Below are 13,053 nucleotides of genomic sequence, written 5' to 3'. Positions count from 1 at the left end.
ACCTGGGTCAGTTTTTGGGTCGCTGTGTAGGCTTGGAAAATAAACGGAGAGCTCTGCGTCCCCCTGTTGCCTGGGTAACAACTTTGTTTCTGAACTCCCCCACCCCCACCTCCGCGTTCCCGCTTGACTTTCCTGACCAATCGTAGAAGAGTCTCCTTTGAAATTGCAGGAGAATTAACGAATCAGAGAGCGTGCCAGTCGGGGTCCAAGCCGCCCTTACCAGTTAACTAGGTCGGCCCCCTTTAAGCCTCTGTCTCAGTTAGCGTCGCTCCTGCGGGGACGCGTCCACTGTGGAGGCCAGTTCGTTCTCGCCGGAGAAGGCCCTGGTCTGCCTCTCTGGCCTCTCCGCAGTCTCGGCGGCTACCTATCGATTTACCTTGGGGCGCCGCCGCCAAGGTAAGTTTGCGGGATTTTCGATTGTCCGGGCATCAGCCGGCTCCCTCATCGTTACTTTTTTTTCCTGCACGTGAATTCCAGATCGGACAACTCCTGTCGCCGATCCGGAGCAGCGGGGGTGGAAGGGTAGGCTTGGTGGCCCTGGGGGTTGAGGAGATTTTGCTGCGGCACCACACGCCCTCCCCACGCCCCCTTTCCGCGCGGTGACAGAGACACGTGTAGTGGGTTCGGTCTCGGCTTAGCGTTTGTGCGTGTGAATTGTGTGTGCGTGTGTATGGTGGAATCGCGCTTTTTCCCCCTCTGCTGTGGGCAAGACTTCTGGGTTCGGAGCCCCAGAGGGAGAATCCCTTCGGCTTGCCACGAAGCTCCTGCGAGGTAGCGTCCGGTGGTACGCGTCGCTCCCACTCTCGGGAATGTCGCCGGACCCGGTGCCTGGCTTTTCCCGCCTAGGAGTGGAGCGATGCAAGCGCGCCGCAGGTTTGCCACTGCTTGACAATCGGAGTGCTTGCACTTCTAGAGGTACAGTTGTGACCCTAGTTTCTCAGGAATTCCGTGGTTTGGTTTTAAACAAAAGGGAAAAAGAAGAGATGGCTTAACGAGTATTTGGAGTATTTGGAACTGATTAGCTGTGTTCAATAGTGGGTCCCTTCAAATATTATTTGTGCAGTAAGCAAGGAGAGATAGGATGGTTTTAGTGGATGGTTAATTTTGGCCCCAGGGCTTGGAATTCGGTTATGAATTAACTAAATTGCGTTCCTTCTTTCTGCTTTATGGTGAAGGGGCTAGTAGAGCTTGAGGAATTTGTCCATTCTACTTGTTATTACCGTAGTCAACAAAAAATTAAGGTTGAATATTTAAGTTATTGGCTAAAATTGTGGCTTTGGGGGGAAATTACCTATACCATAATTCCCCCTATTACTGTAGGTGATCAGAGTTTAAGCATCTTAAGTTTTATTTCTCTTCATTGTGGAGCTTAAATCATGCATGTTATGCTGTCTTTCTTCTTGCTTGCTTTTTATCTTTCTATTCTCCCTCACTCTGCAGTATTCTAAGTCTGTATTGCCTAATAAGTGCTTTTTGGAGACCTGTTGGCTGTGACTCACAGCAAGAAATAAATTTTGTATTGTGATCCAGTACATATATGCAATGTGTAACTGACAACTATTTCACAGAAATAGTACTTAATTCCATGCAATTTACCCTGATACTTTCCATTCTATTTTTTAATGTGAACCCACTAATGAATTGTCATTTACAGTCTGAAAAACTCAGGCTTTAGACCCCTTGGTTTTCAAACTGAGTGTTTAGGCATCACTTTGGATGTTTGTTACAAATGCAGATTTCCCTGGTTCACTCCAGGAACTGGTTCTGTGGATTCACGGTAGGGCCCCCTGGAAGGTGGTTCATATAGCATGTATGAAGTGCTTGGTGTAGTACCAGACGTGCAAATATTCAATATATAATAATTTTCTTTTTGGGAAACAAAACTGTTTATGTTTAGGGGGTATAATTGCCTCTTCAAAGTTTGGCCTGCCCCTGGCAAGGCTGAATCCAATGCTAAGGCTGTTTTCTCCAAGGCTGGGGAGGCAGGAGTTTGGAGATCCCTGCTGGGTCTGAGATGAATCTTTAAGCACTTGACTTTCAAGAAGAATTTCGCAAATACAGAAAGTTAGGGGTTGAGGAATATGAAGGTTAGAGAGGTTCAGTAACTTGTCAAGGGTCACGTTGTCAGTGAGTGGGTATCAGATAGAATTCACTTGATTAGATCAGTTTAATATTCTCAGCGCTCCTGCCTTGATAGCAGGTCAGGTCTAAAGGCAGATGTTGAAACGGGAAAAAGAGCTTCCCTGGCTTGCCTGTATCCCAGAAGCAGAGTTAACAGAATTTCTGGATTTTTGACTGCCTGTATCCCATAAGCAGAGTTAACAGAATTTATGGATTTTGACTGCTAGTTTGATTTTAAAGTGATGAAATGAGAGATCTAAAAGATAAAAAACACAACTAAAACTTTGTGGGTTATAGATGTGAAAAGGGGATATAGCTTAGTTATTTTTTTTAATAATATACCAACTGCTTAAAAACACTAATTAAATATTTCATTAAACCAGCATTAAAAGAAATTAAAGTGAAAACTTTCCCTCAATTCTGCTGATAAAACTGATATTTCTGTTTCCCTCCTATTTTATCCAGATGGACTGATATTTTTACGTAATCTTAGTCCCTGTTTATACCGTATTTTGCTCCTTTTATTTAGTACTGTTCTGAGAATTTTTTTCTGTCTTGCTGATAGTCCTCATATTTTTCATTATTAAAAGCAGCCTAATATTCCATAAATAGAGATGGCTATAATTTACTAATAATTTACTAAACTAACAACAGAACAACGATTTATTTCCGGTTATTGCATGCTATCAATAACGTTGTAAAGTCTTGACTATTTAAAATCATTTTCATTTATATAACTTTTACCTTCTTTGCACTCAAAAGGAATCCTAACAGGAAGGCCAGGAATCTGGACCTGAGCTGTGAGTTTTTGCCCCCTCGAATGTCTGAATTTGCCCATCTACGTTTGTGTGTGCTGGAGTAGCAGTGATCAACCACAATATTCGGTATACATGTGAGTTAGGTTGAGTGTATTTTTTAACTAATAAATATGGACATTTTCGAAAGGATTTACATTTAAATAATATATGAATCATAGCAGATTGAAGCAGATTCAAGTGCCGTAATAACACTCATGGTGATTAGCTTTCTCTATGAATATCTTTTCCAAAGAGTATATGAGTGTGTATTCATTTGTAATTTAAATTTTTTTTATAAAGGAAGCAATTAAGTTGACTGGGAGAATAAAAGCTATAATTGGCCTGTATTAGCACATTCCCCTTTTTCAAAGCACAGAGATTGTCTTATTTTTCCGTCATTCTAAAACATTAACTAGCCCCTCTTTTTAAAATTATAAAAATATTTTAAACAGAAAAGTATAGAGACGTGTTATACACCATCATCCATGGACCCACCAAAGATTTAACATTTGTTAACCTTTTGCCAAGTATTCATTAGGTATTGTTTTTTAAAGAAGTAAAACATTACACTAAAACTAAATATAAAACTAAAACACTACTTCTTTGTACCCCTTCCCAGTCTCATTTCCTTTCCAATCCAGAGGTAATTGTTTTTCAGAAACTGTTATTTATTTTTAAGTGCACTCAAATGCAGATGGCCACAAATAATTTATAATATATTGCTTTGCATGTCCTTTAACATTTGCATAAATGGTATGCGGTACTCTTCTACAAGTTTTGAGGGGAATCGGTATTGTTTTTGAGATTTATCTATACTGATAAATGTAGATAAAGTTCATTATTTTTATTGCTGTAAAGTACTCTTCATATAATTATGCCACTTAAAAATATCTCCATTCTGGAGTTCTTTTAGGGCGCAGCTGGTTAAGGATCCAGCGTTTGTCACTGTAGTGGCTCAGGTCGCGGCTGCGACGCCACGGGTTCCATCCCCAGCCCAGGAACTGCCACGTGCCAGGAGCACGGCCAACAAAAACCCCACTCCATTCCAATATTGTTGTTGGACATTTAGGTTTTTTCAAGTATACAAATATCCATAGAAATCATACTTGCCACTAAAAGAGGTAACCTAAAATAGGCAAATTCATAAAGACTAGGTAAAATAGAGGTTACCAGGGGCTGGGGGAGTGGGCAGTGGGGAGTTATTATTGTTCAATGAGTTGAGAGTTTCTGTTTGTGGTGATGGAAAAGTTTTTAAATAGATAGTGGTGATGGGTGAACAATGCCATGTGTGCATTTAATGCCACTGAATTAATTGTACACTTAAAAATGGTTAAAATGGCAAATTTTACATTATGTATATTTTACCACAATAAACAAATTACAGGTGTAAGAATTATGCTTAGTTTTCAAAGGCATATACCTGTTGGCTTGCTTTTTGTGGAATAAAGCCCTGAGAAAAGTGAGATTGATTTAAAAAATAAACTCGAATTATTTTCCTTTGTAAAATGTAAAACAGATCTATTTTTTCCTTGTGAAATGACATTTTTTGAAATCTTTAAATGACTATTATTACTTGACACTTGTACAAGACTTTTGTGAATATTCTGCTTCAGAAGTCTCCAGTTTTTCTTTCTTTTTTTTTTTTTTTCAGATTTTTCTCAAGGTTTGGGGGGAGGATTCTTCTAAAAGTGAGTCGTGGGCCTTTGAGGCTGTTTTGCATTTGAATGCCATTCCTCTTTCACCTCTCAGACTAGTTGTCTCCCCTCCCCTAGCCCTGTGCTTTCTCCGTGCGCGTCCCTGGCTCTGCCCTTTTGGGTCCCTCTGCCTCCTTTCCACTTAACCGAGCCTTGCGTTGGGCTCCTCCTCTCCACACCCCTCCCTCTCTTGCGACTTTCTCAGCTCCTCCAAGGTTTCCCCTCTCCTGAGTGCCCCTGCCCACCCTCCCCTTGGGTCCCACCCCTGGCCTTGTCTTTTCCAATTTTGTAACTGCGAAAGGCATTCACTGAGAATAAGACCTGTTTCATGGAAATGTACAGTCTTCTGCAATGTCAGTGTAACATTTGGAAAGTTGGTCTTAATTTGGGGATTTGAAAAAACCTTTGTCGCCCTTAAAATAAGATTTTGATATTATGGCCTTGACGAGTTATAGTGTGAAGGAGGAGAAAAGCACTTAAGGTGAAAGATAATCAGTGAGTTATAGTGCTTAAGATGTTTAAGATGAACTCAAAACGAATGTACCATTTTCAGCAGCTCTGTCTTTTATTTTGGCACAAAATAAAATGCCCACCATTAGATTTGTGATCTCTTCCTATTCCCTTAAAAATGGCTGAGCTCATTTCACCTCTCCTTATCACATTCATCTAGGATAAAACATGAGTAACTAAGTTTCTGCTTTCACAGTTGGCATCATTAACTGTCAGTGCCAATAAGGACCTTATTGTTCTTTGAGGCTTCAGTTTTTCTACTTTCTTCTTCAGTTTCATTTCTGGAAGGCTTTCTTGGTGGAACAAGGGGTTTCTTCGGTGAGTTTGTACTTTTCCTTTGCTTCTCTGCCTCTCTCCCTAGTTCGATAATTATTGATATGTTAAGGAATCATATGTATCATCAGAAGTTACTATTTATAGGAATGATTTTATAACACGGCTAATCACATTGCATGAATTTTCTGGCCAGATCATTTAGTCGTGATGTTCTTGAGAAGGTGAAGTGAATTTGTGGAACTTGGTGGTTATCAAGTAACCAGGCAGAAGATTCGTCTAATATGCTTCCAAGAAGGCAGGGACATTTTAAAATCAATTACATGGCTGAACTTCTGTGCTAGTCACTTTCTTGACAGTCACTTCTCAAAGAAATGTAGAGGAATAATAGCACGAATGATCCCCCAAATAATTTATACTTTGTGAGACAGAAGCCCCTCAACATTTATGCTGAAGTGGCTTATAATAGGTATCTGGGCTTGAACTTACTTGCTTTTGCCCTTTGAGATGCAGATTTATCTTCCTAATGTGTGTTGCTTAAGCTACTGCTTGTTTGACCTTGGGAAAGTGATTTAGCATCGCAGAGCCTCAGTTTCCTCAACTATAGAATGGAGATCAAAATACCTTTATGATTTGTTGTGGGTCATTAAAAGATAGGGAATTTCGGATTCCTGAATGCTATCTTTTCTTCTTTTCCTCTTAAATAAGAGATTCAAGAATTTTAAGTGGTAAAGTAGTATGTCCTGAAATGACCTCCCATCATTTATTGATCCTCAGTCAGATTTCTTACTACCCAGAACACTCCTAGGATCCATAAATAACAATAGGTAGTACATAGAGAAGATAATTTGCGTGCTGATAAATGAGATGGTATTTTTTTTAAATTGTAATTTAAAATGCAATTTATGTTCACTCTCTGGGCCAGCTAAGAGGGTGCTCCATAAATACCCCTGGTTGACTGATCCTTCACTGACAATGAGAACCCCAGCATTATATTTTGGAAAGTTTTCATATAGCACTTTACGTTAAATTAAATTGGCTGGGGTAGTATATGTGGAGGGCCCTTTGTAAACTTTTTTTGTGTGTCTTTTTGGGGCCACACCTGTGGCATATGGAGCTTCCCAGGCTAGGGTCGAATCAGAGCTGTAGCTGTCAGCCTACACCACAGCCACAACAACGCCAGATCCAAGCTGCATCTGCGACCTATACCACAGCTCACAGCAACGCTGGATCCTTAACCCACTGAGTGAGGCTGGGTATCAAACCCACAACCTCATGGTTCCTAGTCGGATTCGTTTCCACTGCGCCACGACAGGAACTCCTTTTGTAAATTTATTTTTAAGAAAACATTTTGGTAACTCACTTAATGGAACTGCCAAGAGGCGGTGCTTATTGAATCGTTTTCTTCCTATCCAGTTTAGTTAAGTCAGTAAGCCTCATTTAGATTGAACTATCATGCAGGGATCATCTGTCTATTTCCAGGAGCCTTTTGAGTGAGCTCTGATGATTTCTTTGGGCCTACTGAATTTTCTGCAGAAGGCATTTACCATCTAGTATTTCTTTCTTTGAATACGTATGCCTGCATTAAGGCATCCAGGATGGAACTGAAAGCTGGGCTCAACATAAAAAGCTGTATCTTTGTCACCTTTAAGCTCCAAGTCAGGCAGTGTGGATAAGGAGAGAGCACTTTGAAGAGAAATAGAAGTTGGCTAGAGGAACTCAACAATGACAGAGACAGATAGATATTCCTACTCATGGCCACATAGGGTACAGACTTGTTTTCCATTTTTTTTATTAAAGCAGTGATATGCAGAGAGAGGCTAAAGTGTGCTAAGGTCCTATTTGTTAAAAAGCATGGGGAATAATGATGAACTTCAGGCTTTTGTTAGAAGAACATGAATTTATTTATTTATTTATTTTTTGCCTTTTTTAGGGCCCTACCTGCGGCATATGAAGATTCCCAGGCTAGGAGTCGAATTGGAGCTGTAGCCAAGGGCCTACACCACAGCCACAGCAATGCTGGATCCCAGCCGTGTCTGTGACCCGCATCACAGCTCACAGCAACTCAGGATCCTTAACCCACCGAGCAAGGCCAGGGATTAAACCCGCATCCTCATGGATACTAGCTGGGTTTGTTAACTGCTGAGCCACGACTTTAAATATGTTAAAGAGTTCAAGAGAAACTCAGACAAATAGAATATGTAACTTCCAACTATGGGAAAAATGAGTACAGAAAATTCAATTAATCCAATTATGCAGAAAAAGATAATACATGGCCAATAAAAAAAGACAAAATAAGGTGGAAGAGATGAGTCCAGTTATATCAGTAGTCATAATAAATATAAATAAAATTAAACTTACTCTTTAAGAGATTCTTAGACTGGAGTTCCCGTCGTGGCACAGTGGTTAACGAATCTGACTAGGAACCATGAGGTTGCGGGTTCGGTCCCTGGCCTTGCTCAGTGGGTTGAGGATCCAGCGTTGCCGTGAGCTATGGTGTAGGTTGCAGATGTGGCTCGGATCTTGCATTGCTCTGGCTCTGGCAGAAGCCAGTGGCTGCAGCTCCGATTGGACCCCTGGCCTTGGAACCTCCATGTGCTGTGGGAGCGGCCCAAGAAATGGAAAAGAGATTAAAAAAAAAAAACGAGATTCTTAGACTATATTTAAAATTTTTCAGCTTTGCTTTTTACAAAAATCACACTAAAAATGACTCAGAAAGGTTGAAAACAAAGGGATGGAAAAATATATATAGTTGGCATATACCAACCAAAAGAAAAACAGTGAGGCAGCATTAATGCCAGACAAAATATGATTTAAGGCAATTTAGTAATAGACATTTCACACCTGTGAAAGAAAGGAAATCTACCAAGAGGGTGGACCATGAATCTGTGGTCCTGACAACATGGTCTTGAAATATAAAGCAGGAGTTTCCACTGTGGCTCAGTGGTTAACGAATCCGACTAGGAACCATGAGGTTGTGGGTTCGATTCCCGGCCTCGCTTAGTGGGTTAAGGATCCGGTGTTGCCATGAGCTGTGGTGTAGGTTGCAGATGTGGCTCAGATCCTGTGTTGCTGTAGCTGTGGCGTAGGCTGGTGGCTGCAGCTCCGATTTGACCTCTAGCCTGGGAACCTCCACATGCCGAGAGTGGGGCCCTAGAAAAAGCAAAAAGACAAAAACAAAGAAAGAGATATAAAGCAAAAAGCAATGGGGTTATAAGAAGAAATTGGCAATCTCTAATACCAATGGGAAACTTAAAACACCTTTGCCAGAAACTGGTTAAGTATAAGGATGTGACAGATATAAGATCTCAATGAAATGGAAGGGAAAGAATCTTTCATTACAAATTCTTAGTGACAAAGATTCATTTTTAGTCCCAAAGGTGATTTTCATTTGTTTTATTTCTCAAATTTCTAAGAAAGAAAAAGTATAAATGCACCTGCTACATTTTTTTTTTCCCTTTTCTGCTGCACCCATGGCATATGGAAGTTCCTGGCCTAGGGATGGAATCTGAGCCACAGCAGTCTACACCGGATCCTTAACCCACTGTGCCACTGCTCCACTCTGACAGGTGGATTCTTAATAAGAGGGAGATTCTTTAAATTACTTCCAAAAGACTAGAAAGTCCACCAATGCAAGGACACAGGAAAAAAAATTCCACCTTTTGATGGCTACCAGAAGTTTCTCCTTTGGCCTGCTCTGCGACATTGATGACAGTACCTAATTCTGAAAATATCAATTTATGTGACAGTATCAGAACCATGTTTTGACAACAATGGTTTTTCTGTAGACATTTTTAATATCATCATATAATTGAATGTCATAAATATAAAATATATAATATAATATATAATTTATATAATATTTATAATAACATAACATTTACAACCTCAGGAGTGTGGTATCCTTGGGAATATAAGACTAACTATAGCAAGGGCTCTTATTCTGCCCAGAATGCCTCCCTTTCTATGCCTGCCAGGACTGAGTTACTACACTATTGAAATCAGCATTTTCAGTTCACGTTTTTAAGATGTTCCAGTTTTAAGATGTGTATAACTTTAAAATAAGCATGTCATAATTGACACATTTAGATAAATATTGTTCTTCAGATTTACTCTTGGGGAGGTGTTCACTTATAACCATGACACTAACACTACTCAAGATACTATTTCATCAGTTTAGAGAGGTACAGGTTTTCATAGTTTACGGTCTCTGAGATTGAAATGAGTCTTAAGAGTTGATAGTATCTTACAATCCTCTTTGGCCAGATGGCAGTTGTGACATCATAGTTGTTTCCATATGCACATGTAATATCAAAATGCCTAGGATCAAAACCTGCATAACGGGTGGCTTGGGTTAAAATCCCAGAGACATAGGGGATCACCTTTAACTCCTAGTAAGCAGTGGTTGTGGGGAACAAATGGAAAAGATGGTTAATCAGGTTTAGGTATTGATTATGCTGAAGTGGGAGACATATTTGCAAAGCTGGCTTGAAAGCATAGCAAAAGTGGCTTTTCGTTCTTATGAGTTCTTTTAAGAATTGCTGCAGCTACAGTGCTCCTGGTGCCACAGAAGACTTCAAGAAATTTGACTTGAAAATTGGATTCTGAATATTTTTTTCCTAATGTATGCATGTTTGAGTAAAATCTACGTCTACATTGAAAGGAGCTCTTTCAAAAAGTGTAAAAAATGTAAGTAATAAGAAAAATTGACAGGTTGGTGTTGTGGTTTTTTTTTTTTTTCCTTTTTGCTGCTGCATAAAGTAATGGGGCTCTTAACTTTGATGAAATATTTTTGAAACTGATTTCTTAGAATTGCCTTTCAGAGCTATTGTGTAAAAACTGATTGTTAGTCACATCTCATTTTATGAATCTTGACTGGGATAGAATTATAAGTACACAATGATTTTCCCTTAACATTTTAAGGGATATTTAAAGATATTATTCCATCTTCTAACATTTACTGTTGCTAACGAAGAGCCTGCTGTCAACCTGGTTGTTACTCCTTATTAGGTAAATCCTTTTTTTTTTCCTCTCTGATAACTTTCAGATTTGTTCTCTACACTTGATAGTCTAGGATTTCAATATAAAGTGTGTGTGTGTGTGTGTGTGTGTGTGTGTGTGTGTGTGTGTGTGTGTGTGTGAGAATGGTGGTGGGAGGAATTGCCTGCTTGCATTTGGTGGCTTTAAATATGAGGACTCATTTCTCTTTAGTTCTAGCAAACTCATTTATTAACCCTGAATATTGTCTCTGCCATTCTATTTTTTTCCCTCCTGACATTCCTTCTGGATATATATCGAAACTTCTTTTTTATTTTCTCCTTATCTTTCTCTGTGCTTTCTCATCACTTTATCTGCCCTGTGTTCTGGCAGATTTTTTTTCTGTTCTTTCTTCCTGTTCCACGATTTTTTTCCTCCTCAGTTGTGTCTAGTCTACTATTTAAATCTATCGCTTGAACCTCTTTTATTTCTAATACTATATCCATTTCTTGGATTTGTCCTCTGTTCTTTTTCACAGTCACTTGTTTGCTTTGTGTATGTTATTTATTTATTGAGCTCTTTGAACGTATAAAACATTTTAATGTGCCATTCATATTGCTCTATTATCTCTAATTCCTCAATTTTCAGGCTTATAGACTGCTTACTTAGATGTTTCATAATTCTTTTTTTTTCTTTTTGTCTTTTTAGGGCCACACCCATTGCAGATGGAGGTTCCCAAGCTAGGGGTCCAATCCGAGCTGTAGCCACTGGCGTACGCCAGAGCCACAGCAATGTGGGATCCAAGCTGAGTCTGTGACCTCCACCACAGCTCACAGCAACACTGGATCCTTAACCAACTGACTGAGGCCAGGGATCGAACCTGCATCCTCTTGGATGCTAGTTGGATTTGTTAACCACTGAGTGCTGAGCCACAATGGGAACTCCAAGTTCTTCTTTTTTTTTTTTTTTTTTTTTTTTTTTGTCTTTTGTCTTTTAGGGCCGCACCTGCGGCATATGGAGGGTCCGAGCTGCAGCTGCTGGCCTACGCCACAGCCACAGCAACGTGGGAGATGTTTCGTAATTCTTATCTTTGAGTTTTGATTTTCTGGGGGCTTTTTTTTTAAGGATCATGGGTGTGACCTAGGAAGTGGAGGTATCTCTGCTAAGTGATGTTGTGGACTAGCTGCCTGGGCCCTGAAAGTTTCATCAGCTCCTAACTAGTTTTTATGTTAACATCTTAGTTTGAAATTTCTGTATCACAAAGGTAGATTGAATTCGAGCCACCTATGCATATTTTTTGTACCAGCTTGGGGTGCTTGCCTGTCTCCATTGCCTTTTCCATTCTTCTGTAGAGGTTTCTGAGATTTAAGCTTCACTAGGTCTCTGGAGATTGAGGAGACTATGCCCTTACCCTGTTAGCCTCAAATTTACCCACAATCTAGCATAGTTCCTGCTTTTAGAGCAGATATCTCATTCAAGTCACCCCCTTGGGCTTGGGCAGTTTTAGCTTCTGCTCATAGATATGAATTTCCTGTCTGGTACCTGGAAATTTGTCTTCTTTGAAAACTCTGCTTTGCATTTTTTTAAAAAAAAATGTATTTATTAAGTGCTTTTTAACTGATATTTCTTGGAGATTGGAGTAGAAGAGAGAGATTCCAGTGTGGCTTCTATCTACCATGGTGACTTAGAAGTCTTGTTGAGATCTCTTGATTTTCTTTTTCCATTTCTCTCTCACCCCCATTTAGAGTTTGGAGTCAGGGCTGGTTTATTTTCGGAGGAACTGGTACCCCTATAGGTTGGTTCACTTTTGGCTCTGCAAAGACAACTGCTTCAGGTATAGTTTACTTTCTTCACACCTTGTATAGGAGGGTTGAATTTGGGGACTCTGTCCCAACCATTTAGAAGTACCTCTTCTACTGGCCTGTTCTCATTCATTAACACAGCTCCAGCTAGGCAGAATACATGATTCAGCTTTGGAGCACCAAGTTGCATCAACTCCTGTCCCGGTAGGAACTGGATTTTCCTTAGGGTAAGAGCAGTATGGTTTGATTCTTTTAGTGCCTACAAAGGTAATCATCTTTCAAAGACAAACTTTCCATTCAAAGCATGGAAAGGGTAAAGAGATAGTATGGTCTTTCTAAGTCAATTATTAGGAATTATGCCACTTATTCCCAAGATGGTCTTATAAAATTGAAGCTGTTGCTGATTTGAGACACAAGGCACATTGAATTCTGATCAGTGGTATCCCTTCATTTTATGTGAGCCATAGGAAGAGTACTCACTGGGTTTTGAACATATATCATCTTGAAATTAGGCTGCTTGCTTATTAAGTGTCTTTCTCTAGAGAGATCTTTGTCTATTGATCATTGTAATGACCTTGGGTATACGTTTTTCCTTCATGCATCTCAGAATTTTTAAAGGGAGCATTTTGAAAATGTCCTTCTATGTTAAATTCAGTTGGATCCAGCCATTTCTTTCAGTAACACCTGATAGCCTGATGAAAGCTGGAGTATTCCCTCTGGAATTTTCCCCTATGGTGTTAGTTATCTAATAACTTGTAATTGAGTGTTAAATAACCTTTCCTAGGGTGGATAATTTAAATATTGAAGTGCTTTTTTCATGGGTCATGAAATACATTTAAAAATTTCTGGAAACTCTATTAAAGGGATGCCTCTTGTGTG

The 13,053-nt window shown here is 39.7% G+C and overlaps 2 protein-coding genes across 12 annotated transcripts in view; one reads left to right on the top strand and one right to left on the bottom strand.

The window, feature by feature from the left end:
- PIH1D3 (PIH1 domain containing 3) overlaps positions 1 to 81 on the bottom strand; it is a 37,964-nt gene extending 37,883 nt beyond the window's left edge. The window contains exon 1 of the mRNA XM_003135296.5: positions 3 to 81. The gene's annotated coding sequence lies outside the window, so the exon portion shown is untranslated. The remainder of the gene's footprint in view (positions 1 to 2) is intronic.
- The window catches only part of NUP62CL (nucleoporin 62 C-terminal like), a 79,641-nt gene continuing 66,727 nt past the window's right edge, over positions 140 to 13,053 (top strand). The window contains exons 1-4 of one of the 11 annotated variants that reach the window (XM_013983737.2): positions 212 to 396; positions 2,884 to 2,921; positions 4,570 to 4,606; positions 9,922 to 10,084. In XM_013983737.2, coding sequence (XP_013839191.1) covers positions 10,018 to 10,084 — 67 coding nt within the window. In that variant the 5' untranslated portion in view covers positions 212 to 396; positions 2,884 to 2,921; positions 4,570 to 4,606; positions 9,922 to 10,017. Of the gene's footprint in view, positions 397 to 2,883; positions 3,014 to 4,569; positions 4,607 to 4,636; positions 5,441 to 9,921; positions 10,085 to 10,459; positions 12,207 to 13,053 lie in introns of those variants that run through there. The other 10 variants (XM_013983733.2, XM_013983740.2, XM_005654287.3 and 7 more) reach the window with 10 other exon arrangements.

This window comes from Sus scrofa, chromosome X (genome assembly GCF_000003025.6).
Source record: "Sus scrofa isolate TJ Tabasco breed Duroc chromosome X, Sscrofa11.1, whole genome shotgun sequence".
NCBI classification, from domain to species: Eukaryota; Metazoa; Chordata; class Mammalia; order Artiodactyla; family Suidae; genus Sus; species Sus scrofa.
Note: the sequence above shows the minus strand (reverse complement) of the source record. Positions and strands in the feature narration are given on the sequence as shown.